Consider the following 19,949-nt stretch of genomic DNA (forward strand, 5'->3'; position numbering starts at 1 on the left):
AGAACGGCTCCTCGGAGATGAGGGCGCTCTGATCTCCAGATAATATTACAGCAACGCCCTCCCCACTCACTGGCAGACACCCCCACCACTCGGAAGCATCACCCACCCCCTTCCGATCACTAGTACTAGTGACCCCCACCACCCACCTCAAGGGACCGGCACCCCATTATGGGGTCGTTGAAGACACCTGCTTCAGGCTCTACCCCTCAATACCACCCGCTTTCATGGCTATACCCACTCTGAAGTCCTGCCCCTTGGTAGCGCCTCTTGGCACCCCGGAAGTGCCAGGGCACTGCCATGCCCATCCCTAACTACCCGGGGGCTCCAATGGCTTCCAAGCCCCCCGGTGTCTGGTCATCGTGTCTGATCTCCGTGAATGGAGAACAGCAGTGATTTCCGCCGACCTCAGTTGTGCCTGTGGGGGCGGAAAATCCCGGGAGCCGGGAGACTCCGGCTTCCAATGGGCCCGGCCGATGTAAATTAGTTTAAAGACTCATTTACATATGCGTGTCTGGTTCACGTCCATTGAGGGTGAACCGAATCACGTCAGCTGCCACGGGCCAGGAGCAAATACTAAATGATCTATTTGAGCGGCACGCAGAAAAATACTTTTCACCGTACCCCGGTACATAAGAACATAAGAACTAGGAGCAGGAGTAGGCCATCTGGCCCCTCGAGCCTGCTCCGCCATTCAATTAGATCATGGCTGATCTTTTGTGGACTCAGCTCCACTTTCCGGCCCGAACACCATAACCCTTAATCCCTTTATTCTTCAAAAAACTATCTATCTTTACCCTTAAAAACATGTAATTAAGGAGCCTCAACTGCTTCACTGGGCAAGGAATTCCATAGATTCACAACCCTCTGGGTGAAGAAGTTCCTCCTAAACTCAGTCCTAAATCTACTTCCCCTTATTTTGAGGCTATGTCCCCTAGTTCTGCTTTCACCCGCCAGTGGAAACAACCTGCCCGCATCTATCCTATCTATTCCCTTCATAATTTTAAATGCTTCTATAAGATCCCCCCTCATCCTTCTCAATTCCAACGAGTACAGTCCCTTCCAACGAGTACAGTCCAACGGGTACGCGTGACAATAAACAAACCCAAATCCAATTTCGGGATCCTGGGACTCGATCTCAGGCAGATTCATGCTGTTCCTCTTCTGGCCACTGCACCGCTGTTTACGCAGGGACTGGAGAGCTGCTTGCCAATCAGACCGGCCGGTATCACTCCAGGGCAGGGTTTACTCCCACGAGGGGCAGGAGTCCCACCTAATGCTAGTCAACGCTCATTGTGCGTAAATATGCAGTGCGGCAGACACAGTGGGGAGGAATGAGTTCCCCACCCACTCTTTGGAAGGTGCGGGCCGTGCCCATGCCACCTTAAAGATTCAGGCCCGAATGCTCTCCTTCTATGCTTTCTTCTTGATACTTCTTAAGTTTCACCATTGGGGGCGAGGGAAATAAATCTAAGGATTTGATATTTTTTTTGCAACTACATACGAAAGGACGGCTCACAAGACCCTATTGCCCCTGCCCTCCCCACCTTGTTTTCAGAGAAAAAGCCACTATGCGTAGTCATCAACTTAAATTCCAAAACCACGTCAGACCAGCTCTTAACAAGTGAATAGGTTTTTGCACTGCAGTAATTATTTTGGAATTTGAGTACAGGTTGGGTACAAATTGAGCCGCCCTCGTCTGCGAGCATTCACTTCATGTTAGCAGACTAACTATTGATACTTCAAAGCCAGTAATATCTTCAACTCGTAATTGCTTGCAGTTTATATAACCTTGCATGCGAGAGCCACCTGACAAGTGATCGTCGCGTAAAGCATGTTCTGTTTTGCTCCAATCATCGATTTGATTCGCATGGATATGAATAGGTGAGACAAAAGCTGCTCCGAGCCGAGGCGACAATGTTCTAGGTGTGCTTTAGTCCTGTCCGTGATTCTTAGAAAAATTGATTTTAAGACCATCCTTATGAAAAGCAGATGCTTTGAGCCAATTGTTCAATAAACAGCACTTAATATTTTCGCTTGCCACCTCAGCTGCTTCTAAACTGCTCTGATTAGTAGTAACAGTCCTGGAGTCACGTCTATCATAGACTTGCATTTCCTTTCTCCCCGGTACCTGGCAGACATTACTTGGGACTGTAGCAACCTAGGGACTGAACAGCCACGCAAAGTGGGCTGCAGGATCTATGGAAGGGTAGGGTCCGCAGGGGTTTCCGCACCGGTTTCCTCACACAGTCCAAAGATGCGCTAGAAGAAAGGGCACCCAAGGCTATAGTTCCCTGAATATCCAAAAAAAGGAAACAGAAAAAGCAGACTTGCGTCAAATGTAAGATTCATAACAGGGCGGCACGGTGGTTAGCACTGCTGTCTCACAGAACCAGGGACCTGGGTTCAATTCCAGCCTCAGGTGACTGTCTGTGTGGAGATTTCACTTTCTCCCCATGTCTGCGTGGGTTTCCTCCGGGTGCACCGGTTTCCTCCCACAGTCCAAAGATGTGCAGGTTGGGTGGGTTGCCCCCGATGGGTTGCCCCTTAGTGTCCAGAGGTGGGGTTACTGGGTTGCGGGGATACGGCTCGGGAATGGGCCGAGGCAGGGCGCTCTTTCAGAGGGTCGATGCAAACCTGATGGGCAGAATGGCCTCCTTCTGCACAGTAAGAATGATATGGTTCTAATATAGTAGAGCAACAAAGAGAACGGACAGAGGAATTCAAAAAAAGGGAATGAGACTGATATAGGGAGGGTATGAGCTCAGAAACACACGAGAATAAATTAGTGGCTAATATAGAAGGAAATCCCAAAGTTTTGTTTTGGGGGACTGCCTAGAGATGGAAAGGTCTTCTTGCGCTTGACTGGCACACCGGTGGTGATGGTGGTGAACTGCTGCAGTTCACCTGGTGCAGGTACACCCACAGTGCTGTTACCTGCACTCTGCAGCCTGACATATTCATACTCATGGAATTACATCGTACAGATAATGTCCCAGACACCACTATCATCATCCGTGTATGTCACACACGACTGCGTGGCAAAACTTGGTTCCAACTCCATCTACAAATTTGCTGACGATACGACCATAGTGGGCCGGATCTCGAATAACGACGAGTCAGAATACAGGAGGGAGATAGAGAACCTGGTGGAGTGGTGTAACGACAACAATCTCTCTCTCAATGCCAGCAAAATTAAAGAGCTGGTCATTGACTTCAGGAAGCAAAGTACTGTACACACCCCTGTCAGCATCAACGGGGCCGAGGTGGAGATGGTTAGCAGTTTCAAATTCCTAGGGGTGCACATCACCAAAAATCTGTCCTGGTCCACTCACGTCGACGCTATCACCAAGAAAGCCCAACAGCGGCTATACTTCCACAGGAAACTAAGGAAATTTGGCATGTCCACATTAACCCTTACCAACTTTTACAGATGCACCATAGAAAGCATCCTATCGGGCTGCATCACAGCCTGGTATGGCAACTGCTCGGCCCAGGACCGCAAGGAACTTCAGAGAGTCGTGAATACCGCCCAGTCCATCACATGAACCTGCCTCCCATCCATGGACTCCATCTACACCTCCCGCTGCCTGGGGAAAGCGGGCAGCATAATCAAGGATCCTTCCCACCCGGCTTACTCACTTTTCCAACTTCTTCCATCGGGCAGGAGATACAGAAATCTGAGAACGCGCGCGAACAGACTCAAAAACAGCTTCTTCCCCACTGTCACCAGACTCCTAAATGACCCTCTTATTGACTGACCTCATTAACACTACACCCTGTATGCTTCATCCGATGCCAATGCTTATGTAGTTACATTGTGAAGGGTAGGTCATGCCTCACAAACCTTATTGAGTTTTTTGAGAAGGTGACCAAACAGGTGGATGAGGGTAAAGCGGTTGATGTGGTGTATATGGATTTCAGTAAGGCGTTTGATAAGGTTCCACACGGTAGGCTATTGCAGAAAATAAGGAAGTATGGGATTGAAGGTGATTTAGCGGTTTGGATCAGTAATTGGCTAGCTGAAAGAAGACAGAGGGTGGTGGTTGATGGCAAATGTTCATCCTGGAGTTCAGTTACTAGTGGTGTACCGCAAGCATCTGTTTTGGGGCCACTGCTGTTTGTCATTTTTATAAATGACCTGGAAGAGGGTGTAGAAGGATGGGTTAGTAAATTTGCAGATGACACGAAGGTCGGTGGAGTTGTGGATAGTGCTGAAGGATGTTATAGGATACAGAGGGACATAGATAAGCTGCAGAGCTGGGCTGAGAGTTGGCAGATGGAGTTTAATGCGGAAAAGTGTGAGGTGGTTCACTTTGGCAGGAGTAACAGGAATGCAGAGTACTGGGCTAATGGCAAGATTCTTGGTAGTGTAGATGAACAGAGATCTCGGCATCCAGGTACATAAATCCCTGAAAGTTGCCACCCAGGTTAATAGGGCTGTTAAGAAGGCATATGGTGTGCTAGCCTTTATCAGTAGGGGGATTGAGTTTCGGAGCCACAAGGTCATGCTGCAGCTGTACATAACTCTGGTGCGGCTACTCCTGGAGTACTGCGTGCAGTTCTGGTCACCACATTATAGGAAGGATGTGGAAGCTTTGGAAAGGGTTCAGAGGAGATTTACTAGGATGTTGCCTGGTATGGAGGGAAGGTCTTACGAGGAAAGGCTCAGGGACTTGAGGTTGTTTTCATTAGAGAGGAGAAGGCTGAGAGGTGACTTAATAGGGACATATAAGATAGTCAGAGGGTTAGATAGGGTGGACAGTGAGAGTCTCTTTCCTCGGATGGTGATGACCAACACGAGGGGACATAGCTTTAAATTGAGGGATGGTAGATATAGGACAGATATCAGAGGCAGTTTCTTTACTCAGAGAGTAGTAGGGGTGTGGAACGCTCTGCCTGCAACAGTAGTAGACTCGCCAACTTTAAGGGCATTTAAGTGGTAACTGGATAAACATATGGATGAAAATGGAATAGTGTAGGTCAGATAGGCTTCAGATGGTTTCACAGGTCGGCGCAACATCGAGGGCCGAAGGGCCCGTACTGCGCTGTAATGTTCTATGTTCTATTGTATATCTTGTGTTGCCCTATTATGTATTTTCTTGAATTTTGTTTAATTCCCTTTTCTTCCCATGTACTGAATGACCTGTTGAGCTTCTTGCAGAAAAATACTTTTCACTGTACCTCGGTACACGTGACAATAAACAAATCCAATCCAATCCAATCATGTCCCTCCGGCAGGATGACACAGGAGAGGTGTCTGCACAGTGATTATACAGTCAGGAGGGTGTTGCCCTGGGAGTCCTCAACATCAATCCCATGAAGTCTCATGGCATCAGGTCAAACACCATTTGGAGGAAGCACTGAGGGGAGCAAGGGCACAGAATATACTCTGGGTGAGGGACTTCAATGCCCAACATCACGAATGGCTTGGTTTCTCCGCCACTGACGGACCTGGATGAGTCCGAAAGGACATAGTTGACGGACTGGGATTGTGGCAGGCGGTGAAGGAACCAACAAAGAGGGAAAAACATGCTAGACCTCATCCTCACTAACCTGCTCCTGTCCATGATAGTATTGATAGGAGTGACCACCACACAGTCCTTGTGGAGACATAGTTCCATCTTTACATTAAGGATACCTTATATTGTGGGTTGCGGCACGACCTCCATGCTACATAGATTTTGAACAGGTTTCGCAATTCCAGGCTGGACAACTACGGGACGCTGTGGGCCATCAGCAGCAGCAGAATTGTATTCAACCACAATCTGTAACCTCATGGCCTGGCATAACCCTCACTCTACCATTAACACCTAGCCAGGACGATCAACCCTGGTTCAATGAAGAGTGCAAGAGAACATGCTAGAAGCAGTGCCAGGCATAATCTAAAAATTAGGTGTTAACCTAGTGAAGCAACAACACAGGACTACTTGTGTGCCAAACAGCATAAACAGCCAGTCACAGGCAGAGCTCAGCGATTCCACAACAAATAGATCAGATCTAAGCTCTGCAGTCCTGCCACATCAGCTGTGAATGATGGTGGACAATTAAACAAGTCATTGCAGGAGGAGGCTCCACAAATATTCCCATCCTCAGTGATGGAGGAGCCCAGCACATCAGTGCAAAATAGAAGGTTGAAGTATTCGCAATAATCTTCAGTCAGAAGTGCCGAGTGGATGATCCATCTCGGTCTCCTCCGGAGGTTCCAGCATCACAGATGTCAGTCTTCAGCCAATTCGATTCACTCCACGATATTAAAAATCAGCTGAAGGCACTGGATACTGCAAAGGCTATGGGCTCTGATAATATTCCGTCAATAGGCTTGAAGACTTGTGTTCCAGATCATATTGTGTCCCTAGCCAAGCTGTTCCAGTACAGCTACAACACTGGCATCTACCCAGAAATGTGGAAAATTGCTCAGGTATGTCCTGTACACAAAAGCAGAACAAATCCAAGAAATCCAATTACCCTATCAATCCACTCTTAATCATCAGTAAAGTGATGGACGGCGTCATCAACAGTGCTATCAAGCGGCACTTACTTGGCAATAACCTGCTCACAGATGTTCAGTTTGGTCCTGCCAGGGTTACTCAGCTCGTAACCTCATTACAGCCTTGGTTCAAACATGGACAATAGAGCTGAACTCCAGAAGTGAGGGTAGAGTGATTGCCCTTGACATCAAGCCTGCATTTGATCAAGTTTGGCATCGAGGAGCCTTAGCAAAAGTAAAGTCAATGGGAGTCAAGGGGAAAACTCTCTGCTGATTGAAGTCATACCTAGCACAAAGGAAGATGGTTGTGGTGGTTGGCGATCAGTCATCTCAGCTCCAGGATATCACTGCAGGAGTTCCTTAGGGTTGTGTCCTAAGCTCAACCATCTTCAGCTGCTTTATCAATGGCCTTCCTTCCATCATTATGTCAGAAGTGGGGATGTTTGCTGATGATTGCACAATGTCAGAACCATTCATGGCTCCTCAGATACTGAAGCAGTCCATGTCCAAAATGCAGCAACACCTGGGAAATATCCAGGCTTGGGCTGACAAGCAGCAAGGAGCATTCGCATCACACAAGTGTTTGGCGATGGCCATCTCCACAAGAGAGAATCTAACGATCCCCCTCAGCATTCATAAGACGTAGGAGAAGTAGGACATTCGGCCCATCAAGTCTGCTCTGCCATTCAATGAGATCATGACTGATCTGATATGATAATCCTCATTTTCACTTCCTCGCCTTATCCCAATAACCTTTTATTCCCTGACTGAATAAAATTCCATCTATCTCAGCATTGAGCATAATTAATGACCCAACCACTACAGCCCGCTGCAGTAAAGAATTCCACAGAATCACTGCCATATGAGAGAATAAATTCCTCCTCATCTCTGCCTTAAATGAGCAACTCCTTATGCTGAGATTGGGCCCTCTGGTCCTAGACTTTCACACAGGGGGAAACAACCGCTCAGCATCTACCCTGTCAACCCCCTGAGAATCCTATATGTTTTAATCAGATCATCTCACTCTTCTAAACTCCAATGAGCACAGGCCCAAACTACTCTCATTAGAAAATTCCTCCACACCCGTGATCAACCTTGTGAACCTTCTCTGGACTTGCCTCCAATGTCAGTATATCTTTTCCCAGATAAGGGGACCAAAATTGTTCACGGTATTCCAGGTGTGGTCCAACTCAAGGATTTTTCAAAGTATAGGTCGTGATGCAGGCGGGTGTCAGGAGGGTTGCGGAGCAATCAATCGCAATGGTCCTGATCGCGGGACAAGTGCCCAATGCCCACTACCGGCATTTAATTGGAGAATGGCTGCCCCTACCGACTTGTAAATGAGAACGAAATGAGGCTGTGTGTAGTCTTCCGACCATAGCGACAGCAGTGAGCAGTTCTGGCGCTCTGCAAGTAGCCTTGACGGCAAACTTCCTGCATGTACGTGCTTTTGGTGCCAAATCACAGAGGAGAGCTTCTTCCAGTTTCTAGCTGCTGACACGTAAGGCAAAAGGACTATGAAGATGGATTGTTTGTTGAAAGGAAGAGAGACGACCATAGACACAAAAAGACAGAGTACCTATTAGCCAAGATCTCATACCGGAATCTACTGGAGAGAGAACTGCTCAGGGGAATCCATGGCAGACTGAGCAGTGTTAGTGTTAGCACTGTACAGAGCCCCAGGGCCTCTGGTCAATATCTTATAAGAAAAAACTTACCTCGAGAACAAAGCAGTATAGCGATGATTTCTTGAGGTTTGGCTTTGTCCCCTTCTTTTGCATTTTGCTAAAATATCAAGACACTCCAGATTGTCAATGTCTGATCAATTACATTGTTGCAGTTTGTTAATGTTTTTTATTATCTGTTCATGGGACATGGACATCTGGGTATCTGAACATATATGAATAGAATAATCTTTATGAGTGTCACAAGTAGGCTTGCATTAACACTGCAATGAAGTCACTGTGAAAATTCCCTAGTCGCCACACTCCGCTGCCTGTTCGAGTACACAGGACAATTCTGAATGGCTAATTCACCTAACAAGCATGGGCTGGATTCTCCGCCGGCGTGGTTCTCCGTTTTGCCGGCGCCTGGGGGTTTCCCGACGGCGTGGGGCTGCCCCACAATGGTAAACCCAATTGACCGGCCGGCGTAACGGAGCATCCCGCCGGCGCGGTGAGGCAGAAAAGTGGTGTGGCGGGGCGGAGATTCGCGCCCCACGTCTTTCAGGACTTGTGGGAGGAAACTGTAGCACCCGGAGGAAACCCATGCAGACATGGGGAGAACGTGCAGACTCCGCACAGACAGTGACCCAAGCCGGGAATCGAAACCGGGTCCCTTGCGCTGTGAAACAACAATGCTAACCACTATGCTACCCTGTTGCCTGGGATAGGGGATACCTGGGACACTGGGTGTATGTGAAGAGTGTTGACACTGCACAAAGTCAATAATCTCTCTCAGCAAGGAAGGGCTCTTTGTCTTAGTTTTGCCTTTAACAACTGGTGGATCCTATTAACATGGATAGAAACTTTAATATTTTACATACTGTTTAAGATTAGTTTTAATCAGCTACCAAATCTAAAACCTCCTATAGCAGATATGAGCCAAAAGATTTGAGCAGTAAAGCCATAAACCACAGCCAGGACCTCATAGTGGAATACACCTACCTACACTCCAGTCCATTTCCTCCACACTGTCGCCATACAAGCCGTGCTTGCTTTTTCCTAAAAATTCTGGAGAAGCATATAGCGCCGTGTGGACGGGTATGAAGGACATGAAGAGCAGGAATGGACGGTCTGCGTTTCTGCAGAGCAAGAACACACAAAAGAAAATTCCTCATCATGGAGGTTGAATTAAGTGCGCTTTGTGTACAATGCATGCTTGCTAATCCAAACTATCTAGGGAGGTGGAATACGAGTTGGTACATGTCCCACCAGTGTCCCACCAACGCACCGTGCCATGGAGTCACTGCAAATTACGTAACGACCCATCTTGTTCTCAGGTAGGTTGCCCCATTATATATTTGGTCAGGATTTAGAGAACAGGGGAAAGGCATTTTGGATACATGCAGCAGGCACGTTGCAATCAACTATTTTTAAACAGTTTGCGATTCTGTACCAGAAACACTGACCACATGGAGTGAGCAGCGCCATTCATTCTTTTCTGACTCCATTCTCCCACAGCAACAATGGATGGGGTGTTCCATACATTGCAAACGTATGGAACTGACCAGATGCTAAGACCTGGTTCATCAGGCTTGCTCAACAGTCACGGTCCCTGGAACATCATGACTGGACACTTTCCAACCCAAACAGTGGGATATTGGTTCATCCAGAATTCCTTCACCCCGAGAGCAGCACGGTAGCATTGTGGTCAGCACTGTTGCTTCACAGCTGCAGCGTCCCAGGTTCGATTCTCGGCTGGGTCACTGTGCGGCGTCTGCACGTTCCCCCTCGTGTTTGCGTGGGTTTCCTCCGGGTGCTCCGGTTTCCCCTCACAGTCCAAAGGTATGCGGGATAGGTGGATTGGCCATGCTAAATTGCCCTTAGTGTCCAGAAAATGCTAAGTGGGGGTTACTGGGATAAGGTAGCTATGTGGGCTTCAGTAAGGTGCTCTTTGTAAGGGCCGGTGCAGACCCAATGGGCCGAATGGCATCCATCTGCACTGTAAATTCTATGATTCTTCAATGGAGTGCCGTGGAACTCTTTTACAACATCCAAGGGAAAACATGGCCTTGTTTTAAAATCTCCCCCTAAAGACAGTGCCTGCAACAGTGCAGCACCCTCTCAATAGTACACTGGAATTTCAGCCTGGAATCTGTACTCAAATCTCTCGAGTGGGATGAGAGCCCACGAGACCTCTGACTCGGAGGCAAGAGTGTAGGAAAAGGGGGATGACGGGGAAGAAAAAAATGAGAAAAGCTTCCAGTTTCCTGACCGCCTGCTGCCAAGTGTACATTTGTTGATGTTTGGGGTGGAAAGGATAACGGGAAATTATGGTCAAGCAAATGAGGGTCGGTGCAGACTCGATGGGCCGAATGGCCTCCTTCTGCACTGCAAATTCTATGAAATCTCTGAAAGCCATCTAAGGAACAGGATACCAGCGAAAGCCAGGAGCATAAGAGGAGAAAACTTGGAAACTTAAATGCCCCTTCATAGCCAATGAAACAGACCTGGACTACATCTGTCGTCCAGGTATGCTTTGTGCAGCAGTCACTCCTATTAATCTAAGAAAACAAAGTAAATTATGCCTTTGTAGTTAGAAGAGGATTACTGCTCAAATGCAGGAGAATGGCAACAGCTGGTCAGGCTGTTCACACTTTCAGTAGCCCTACTTCCCCAACCCTTCCATGGAAGAAAAAGAAATGCCAATCCGAGACAAAAACAGAAGATGCTCTGAAACGAGAAAGTGGAGGTTAAAGTTTTGAGTTATGATTGACTGAAGCAGTGGGCTGGGCAGCGGGTGGTAGGCAACAGGGCAAGGCAAGAAATTGAGAGAGAAATAGGGAAAGAAGGGAATATGGCAAATTAGTAACACCAGAGAGCATGATGGGCTGCTTCTTTGCATTTTGCATAAACTTCTTGTCACAAGGTTGGGATTAAACACTGAGACTTCAAAGCAAAAGTATTGTCAGGGAGCTGAGTCTTGAAGGAACCAGGTACCAAAGCCACATCCAATAACAACGGACCGATGGTGATCAGAAAAACGTTTTAAGAATTCAATTTTAAGGTGTGGTCGTCGCTGGCTCAGCCAGCATTTATTGCCCACCCCTCGGTGCCCTTCAGAAAATGGTTCAAGAGCTGCCTTCTTGAACCGCTGCAGTCTCCTGAGGTGCAGGTACACACACTGTGCTGTTAGGGAGAGAGTTGCAGGATTTTGACCCAATGACAGTGAAGGACCGGCTGATATATTTCCAAGTCAGGGTGGTGAGTGACTTGGACGTGGTGGGGTTCCGCTGCTTTTGCCCTTCTAGATGGTAGTGGTTGTGAATTTGTAAAGTGCTGCCTAAGGAACCTTGGTGAGTTGCTGCAGTGCATCTTGGAGATGGTGCACCCAAATGCCACTATTCGTCGGTGGTGGAGGGTTTGAATGTTTGTGGAAGGGGGAGCAATCAAGCGGGGCTGCTTTGTCCTGGATGGTGATGAGCTTCTTGAGTGTTGTTGAAGCTGCACTTATCCAGGCAAGTGGAGAGTATTCCCACTCTTGACTTGTGCCTTGCAGATGGTGAACAGACTTTGGGGGGGTCAGGTGGTGAGTTACTTGCCGTAGGATTCCTAGCCTTTGACATGGTCTGGTAGCCACAGTATTAATGTGGCTAGTCCAGTTCAGTTTCTGTTCAATGGTGACCCCCAGGATGTTGACTGTGGGGGATTCAGCGATGGTAATGCCATTGAATGTCAAGGGGCGATGGTTAAATCCTCTCTTTTAGGAGATGGTCATTGCTTGGCATTTGCAAATGTTATTGCCTCTTGTTAGCTAAATCTACATATAGTTCAGGTCTTGCTGCATTTGGACATGAATTGCTTCAATATTTGACAAGTCGCGAATGGTTCTGACATTGTGCAGTTATCTGTGAACATCCCCACTTCTGACATAATGATGGCAGGGAGAGCATTGATGAAGTTACTGAAGATGGTTGGCTACCCTGAGGAACTCCTGCAGCAATCTCCTGGAGCTGATATAATTGACTTCCAACCACCACAACCATCTTCCTTTGTGCCAGGTATGACTCCAACCAGCAGAGAGTTTCCCCGATTCCCATTGACTCCAGTTTTGCTGGGGCTTCCTGATGCCATACTCGGTCAAATGCTGCCTTGATGTCAAGGGCAGTCACTCTCACTTCACCTCTCAGAGGGACCTTGGTGTGCAGGTACACCAATCCTTTAAGGCAGCAGAGTAGGTGGATACAGTGGTTAAGAAGTCATATGGTATACTTGCCATTATTAGCCGAGGCATAGAGTTTAAGAGCAGAGAGATTATGCTGGAACTGTACAAAATGTTTGTTAGGCCACAACGAGAGTATTGTGTGAAGTTCGGGAATCCACATTACAGGAGGGATGTGATAGCACAGGGAAGGGTGCAGAGGAGATTTACCAGGGTACTGCTTGGGCTGGAGAGTGTTAGATATGAATAAAGATTGGACAGACTTGGATAGACAAGGATTTCCTTGGAGCAGTGGTGGTTGAGGGGGGACATGATTGAGATGTATAAAATTATGAGGGACATAGATAGAGTAGACAGGAAGAAACTTTTCCCCTTGGTGGAAGGAACAATGACCAGGGGACAGAGATTTAAGGTAAGGGGCAGGAAGTTCAGAGGGGATGTGAGGAAAAACATTTTGAACCAATGGGTGGTGAGAGTTTGGAATTTGCTGCCTGAAAGGGTGGTGGAGGTTGAAACCTGCAGAAGTATTTAGATGTGCACTAGCGATCCCAGGGCACACACAGGCAGCACGCTGGAATTGTGGTCAGCATTGCTGCCTCACAGCTCCAGGGACCTGCGTTCAATTCCAGCCTCGGGTGGAGAGTCTGCTTGGAGTTTGCACTTTCTCCCCGTGTCTGCGTGGGTTTCCTCCGGGTTTGCTCCCACAGTCCAAAGATGTGCAGGTTAGGTGGATTGGCCATGATAAATTGCCCATTAGTGTCCAAAAGGTTAGGTGGTGTTACTGGGTTACGCGGGTAGAGTGGAGGCGTGGGCTTGTAGGGTGCTCTTTCCAAGGGCCGGTGCAGACTCGATGGGCCGAATGGCCTCCTTCTGCACTGTAAATTCTATACTTCTATGGCTATGGGGCAAGTGCAGGAAAGTGGGATTAGAATAGGTAAAGTGGTTGTTTTTGACTGGCGCAGATGCGATGTGCCGAAGGTCTTTTCTGTGCTGTATGATTCCATTGCTCCACGACCTCTGGCATTCAGCTCTTTTGTCCATGTTTGAACCAAGGCTGTAATGAGGTCAGGAGCTGAGAAACCCTGGCAGAACCCAAACTGAGCATCCTGTGGGTAGGTTATTGCTAAGTAAGTACTGCTTGATAGCATGGTTGATGACTCCTTGCATCACTTTGCTGATGATGGGAGAGTAGACTGATAGGGCGGTAATTGGCTGAGTTGGAGTTGCCCTATTCCTCGTGTACAGGACACACCTGGGCAATTTTCCACATTGCCGGGTAGATGCCAGTGCTGTAGCTGTACTAAAACAGCTTGGCTAGGGGTGCAGCAAGTTCTGGAGCACAAGTCTTCAGTATTATTGCTGGGTTATTGTCAGGGCCCCAATGCCTTTGTAGTATCCAGTGCCTTGAGCCATTTCTTGATATCACAGGGAATGAATTGTATTGGCTTGTGTATTGGCATTTGAGATGCTGAAACTTCTGTTGGAGACCAAGATGGATCATCAACTCGGCACTTCTGGCTGAAGGTAATTGTGAATACTTCAGCCTCGTCTTTTGCACAGATGTGTTGGGCTCCTCCATCATTGAGGATGGGGATATTTGTGGAACCGCCCACTCCAGTGAGTTGTTTAATTGTCCACCACCATTCACATTGGGTGTGGCAGGACTTCAGAGCTTGGATCACGATAGCACAGTGGTTACCAATGTTGATTCACAGTGCCAGGGTCCCAGGTTCGATTGCCGGCGTGGGTCGCTGTCTGTGCGAGTCTGCATGTTCTCCCTGTGTCTGCGTGGGTTTCCTCCGGGTGCTCCGGTTTCGTCCCACAAGTCCCAAAAGATGTGCTATTAGATCATTTGAACATTCTGAATTCTCCCTCTGTGTAGCCGAACAGGCGCCGGAGTTTGGCAACTAGAGGCTTTTCACAGTAACTTAGCTTACCGTTACCAGCTAAACAATGCTTGACAATAAAGCAAAACACTTTTAACTTCAAACTACCATCTTTTATCTCCATTCAAGCAAAACCCTTCTCAGGTCAAAATCCACTTTTACTACAGTTAGCAAACACAGGAATGCTTGATGTATAGAGATGTCTTGGAGAACCTGTTTTGAGAGAGAGAAAGATTCTTCAGGAAACAGCCTGCAGATTCTTGCCTGTGTCAAACTACTGTTTAACTTCTCAGCATTTGGCAAAAAGCTCCTGTTCTGCTCACATCCAAATGTAAACTGAAACTCAACACCTGACTGGTTCAGCCCCTGGCTCCTCCCATTAACTACATCATCTCTATCCCACTAACTGAGTTATGACCATCTTAATAAGGCTAACCACAACCCGTCAATTATCTAAAGCCCAAGGAACCTTCTTTCTACAAATAAAATTCCACTGGCACTATTTAGGTAAACACCACACACGTTTGGAATGAATGCTTATCTCATTTTTCTAACGCTGCTTTAACTACCCCTTCTGTAGCCCGTGTCTGCCCGTCTTTTAAACCAGGATTTCTAACAACCTTACTTCAGCAGATACATAAGCGATTTTCATTTTCAAGTTAAAAGATTGAAGTCATAAACTCCGTCTATTCGGTCTTGCATTTTGATCCTTCAACTTTTCCAAAAACTTTAATGGTTTCTGGTCTGTATTTATGAAAATTAAAATCGCTCATTGTCACGAGTAGGCTTCAAATGAAGTTACTGCGAAAAGCACCCTAGTTGCCACATTCTGGCGCCTGTTCGGGGAGGCTGGTACGGGAATTGACCCTGCCCTGCTGATGTGTCTTGGTCTGCTTTAAAAGCCAGCTATTTAGCCCTGTGCTAAACCAGCCCCAGTGGTCTCCGATCAATTGTTCCAATTGTCTCTGGTCAACTGTTAGCAACATAAATGTCAAAATGTCGCAACGCCAATACCAAACACCCTGTCACCTTCTCAATGGCCAAATATTTATTTTGATGAATATTTAGTTTGAGAAAAAATAACCAACAGGACGTTCTAATCTTTCATCGTCTTCCTTGTAACGGTACACCACCAACGCCCACATCACTCGCATCAAGTGCCACTTTAAATTGCTTGGCAGTGGTTAACACAGTTTTCAGATTGTCAAATGCCTCCTGACATTTTGACACTCATTGAAATTTCCTATGTTTCTTCAGAAGTTCAGTCAATGGAGCAACCACAATGCTAAAATTTAGTATGAATTTCCGGTAGAAGCCATCACGCCCAGACATCTTAGAATTTCTCTTCTCGCTGATGGTATTGGCAACTCCCCAATAGCTTTCGTTTTCACATTTCATGGCGCCAGGTGACCGTCACCAATCGCGTGGCCTAAGAATGTGGCTTGACCTTTCATAAATTCAAATGGTTGAACGCTGATGTCCAAAACAAACATGACCAAACAAACAGTCGGTGGGTGGAGAAAGCGTAAGAGATCCAGCCTTTAGGCGACAATCAGGATGCAGGAGGTTTCTTTAGCGCAGTCTATGGCCCCAGCACCCAGGGCCCCACCCCATGGCTGGCCAAGAACAGAGAGGTGCTCATCAGGATCAGACAGGCAGTCAGTACATGTTGGAAGGAGCACTTAGAAGGCCTCCTCAACAGATACTCTGTCTTCAGTGTGAGTGTCCTCAAGTCTGTCCTGGCAGCATGCTACCTGCCACAATCTAAGCTCAACCCCAAACGGGCATGAGGTGGAAAAGGCCATTCGAAAGCTAAAGAACAACAAGACATCAGGTGCAGATGGGATAGAACATAGAACATAGAACGATACAGCGCAGTACAGGCCCTTCGGCCCTCGATGTTGCACTGACATGGAAAAAAACTAAAGGCCATCTAACCGACACTATGCCCTTATCATCCATATGCTTATCCAATAAACTTTTAAATGCCCTCAATGTTGGCGAGTTCACTACTGTTGCAGGATCTCTGCCAAAGCTTTAAAACATGATGGAGGAGCACTATTGGCGCGACAAGATGACCTCATTTCCCTTACATTGCGAGAGATCTCAGAGACGCCGTAATCATGACCATCTTCAAGACAGTTGACAAGTCCAACTTCAGTAACTACAGAAAAAGTTTTCTGCTGTCAGCCACAGCGAAGATCATGGAAAGGGTCCACTTTAATTACCTTCTCCCTGTGGCCTTCTCCCTTGGGCAGAGTCCCAATCTGGATTTGTCCCAATAAGGGACATAATGGATATGATCTTCACCATGTAGCAACTGCAAGAGAAATGCAGGGAACACCACTACCCCTGCAGATGGTCTTCTTTGACCTCGCAATGGGTTTCGACATTCAATTGCGTGGGATGATGGAGCGTCGTCTTCTGTTTCGGCTGCTCCCATAGGTTTGCCACCATCCTCCGACTGCTCCATACAAGCCGTGATCCTGACCAACGATCCATCACAGACCCAACTCATGTTTAGGCAGGGGTCAAGCAAGCTTCCTGCTGGAGTGGAGCTAACTACAGAACAAACGGGAATCTGTTCAACCTCCGCCGCCTGCAGCCCAAGTCCAAGGTTTTCCCATCATCTGCCAATGAGCTACAGCATGCAGGCGATGCTTGAACCTGTGCACACTCAAGAGGCCAAACTCCAAGCCATCGCTAACACTTGCACAAGACCATGGCCCTTACACTAAACATCTGGAACAGAAAGGTCCCCTACAAACCCCCCCCCCCCCCCCAAAATCGGCACACAGCATTACCCCACCCTCCGGGTTATCAAAATCCACTACCAGACTTTGTACAATGTGGAGCAGTTTTCATATCTTGTGAGCTTACTGTCAACAAGGGCAAACATCAACACTGAGGTTCAACACTGCCTTCAGTGTGCTAGTCTCGCCTTCGGACACTTGAAGAGGAGAATTTTTGAAGGACCTAAAACATGGCACGGACCTCATGGTCGACAGAGTGAAACCCGCCCTCCTACATGACCGAGATGTGGACTATGTACAGTAGGAACCTCAAAATACGGCGCAGTATGCAAGATCCAGAAAATCCATTGGCAGGATAGTCGCACCAACATCAGTGTTCTTGCTCAGGCCAACATCTCCAGCATAGAAGCTCAATCAGCTTTGCTAGGTGGGCAGCATCTTCTGCACGTGCGACACAAGACTCCCAAAACAAGTGCAACACCTGGAGCTTTGACACAGCAAACGGCCCCAGGAGGCAGGAGAAACAATTCCAGGCACTCTCAAAGCCTCCTTAATAAAAATGTAACATCCCCACCGACATTTGGGAATCCCTGGCCCAAGACCGCCCAGCAGGGCTCCTAAATTCAAAGTTTGATTGACATCTGAGTTATTTAAGGGTTAGCTGTATTTGGTGTGGGATTCCGAAAAGTTGAAGATTAAGTAACTGAGGGGTTTAAAAAAATTTGAATGGGTCTTGTTTTTTTTTTAAACATAGTGAAGAAAGTAATAGATATAGAACTTCATTTTATTTCATCTCAACATGGTTCCTCAGGTCTGCCCATGGTGGGCACTGGCTGAGTTGACATGAAGGGTGTGGGGGAAAAGGGTTATGGGTACACACCCATATCAAGAATTCACATTAAGTTGGCACTGAGGGGTATGCGTACAAACAGATGAATTAGGAAGGGGAGTAGGCCACTGGGCTCCTTGAGCCTGCTCCGTCAGTCAAAATGATCATAACTGATCTCATTTTAACTATTTCCTGATTACCCCCAATAAACTTTCACCCCCTTGCTTATCAAGCATCTATCAATTTAAGATAAAAGCCAGATAAAGTAAACAGGTGAGAAACCCGCTTCAAGCTGGACTCTATGTCAACTCTGCACAGCCATGTCAACGCTGGACAACACCTTCCAAACCCTTGACTGCTACCATCTCGAAGGACAAGGGTGACAGACATATGAGAACACCACCACCTGGAGGTTCCCCTCCAAGTCACTCACCACCCTGACTTGGAAATACATCGGCCGTTCCATCACTGTAGTGGGGCCAAATTCCTGGAACTCCCTCCCTGACAGCACTATGGGTGTACTTACACCACAGCGGCTGCAGCGGTTCAGGAGGGCAATTCACCACCACGCTCCTGCTCATTTTCAGCCTTTGTGTGTCCAGAGCGAAGAGCTCCAGTCTAGGGAATGTCGGGAACAACAATACCACTCAGTGGCAGGTTGCAAAAATGATTCCTCTTTTTCTGATATTTGAAGTACACAAACAGGGGGGCTGGATTCTCGGCTGGCGGGACTCTCCGTTGCGTCGGCAGCGCACCCACGCCTGGGGATTTCCCAATCTTGTGGGGCTGCCCACAATGGGAAAATCCATTGACCGGGGGGACGGGCCGGTGAATCCCTCTGCCGGCAGGCACGCACCGCACCAGAAAACTGGAGCGGCGGGACGGAGAATCCCGCCCTGGAACTTTGTTTCACAAAAACAACTCACCGAATCTGGACATTGAACAGTTAGCCCACTCTGTGCCTCTGCAGGGGGTGGCGGAAGCAAATGGTATTGGTATTGGTACATTTAAAGGGAAGTTAGGCAAACCCAACAGCGATAAGGGAATTGAGGGTATTGATGATAGGTTTTGGATGAGGAAAAGTGGGATGAGGCTCGAGTGGAGCATAAACACCAGTATGGAGTGAATGGGCCGAATGGCCTGTTTCCATGCCTCTATACCCTATGTAATTCCATATAATGTGTGACGATGCTATTAATGCGGGACCGGGTTTCAGCCTATTGTACCAATTAATTACCAGGTATGAAGCAGAGAGGAAAAAAAACACACACACACAACAAATAACAACTTGCATTTATGTGGTCCCCGATAGTTAATATACCACATTATCAATATCGAGCCACACAAAGATATGAAGACAGGTGACCACAAAGGTAGGTTTTACGGGGTGTCTCAAGGAGGGGAGAGTCAGAGGGGTATAGGGAGGAAATTTCAGAGCGTGTGGACCCCAGCAAGGTGAGAAAGGACTGCTAATGATGCAGCATTGAAAATCACAGGATGTGCAAGAAGCCAATATTGGAGGAGGGCAGAGGTCTCAGAGAGTGGATGCAGTTACAGAGAGAGGGAGGGGTGAGGACGAGGAGTGATCCAAATGAGAGGATGGGATGATGGACGACCGGCGGGACTTTCTTGAGGGTCACAGAGTTTCAGGTGAGCTCCCCTTTTCAGAAGGTGCAAGGTTGGTGGTCAGGCAGGAGAATTTTGGAATGCTTGGGTCAGGAGGTCAGAGTGAAAGCTCCTGGCGTTTCTTCAGTTGCTGCCCTTGGAAACTGCAGGAGGCATTTTTTCATCATCCGAGTGGACATCGGTCTGACAGGTTACAATCATTCCGATGGGCCATATGATTTTGCTCAAATCAAAGAGGTGAATATTCATAGATAATCACAGAATCCTTACAGTGCCGAAGGAAGCCATTCGGCCCATCGAAGCCTGCACCGACCCTCAAGAGCACCCAACCTCTGCCCCATTCCCATAACCCCACCCAACCCACACATCTCTTGGACACTAAGGGGAAATATTACCATGGCCAATCCACCTAACCTGCACATCTTTGGACTGTGGGAGTAAACCGGAGCACCCGGAGGAAACCCATGCAAACACAGGAAGAATGT

General features: G+C 47.6%; 1 protein-coding gene across 2 annotated transcripts in view; it reads right to left on the bottom strand.

Annotated features, from left to right (window-relative positions):
* The window catches only part of LOC119977124 (steryl-sulfatase-like), a 149,029-nt gene that overhangs the window by 84,101 nt on the left and 44,979 nt on the right, over positions 1-19,949 (bottom strand). For both annotated transcript variants that reach the window (XM_038817745.1, XM_038817744.1), the window contains exon 6: positions 9,154-9,290. In XM_038817745.1, the coding sequence (XP_038673673.1) occupies positions 9,154-9,290 (137 nt within the window). The remainder of the gene's footprint in view (positions 1-9,153; positions 9,291-19,949) is intronic.

Source organism: Scyliorhinus canicula, chromosome 14, assembly GCF_902713615.1.
Source record: "Scyliorhinus canicula chromosome 14, sScyCan1.1, whole genome shotgun sequence".
NCBI classification, from domain to species: domain Eukaryota; kingdom Metazoa; phylum Chordata; class Chondrichthyes; order Carcharhiniformes; family Scyliorhinidae; genus Scyliorhinus; species Scyliorhinus canicula.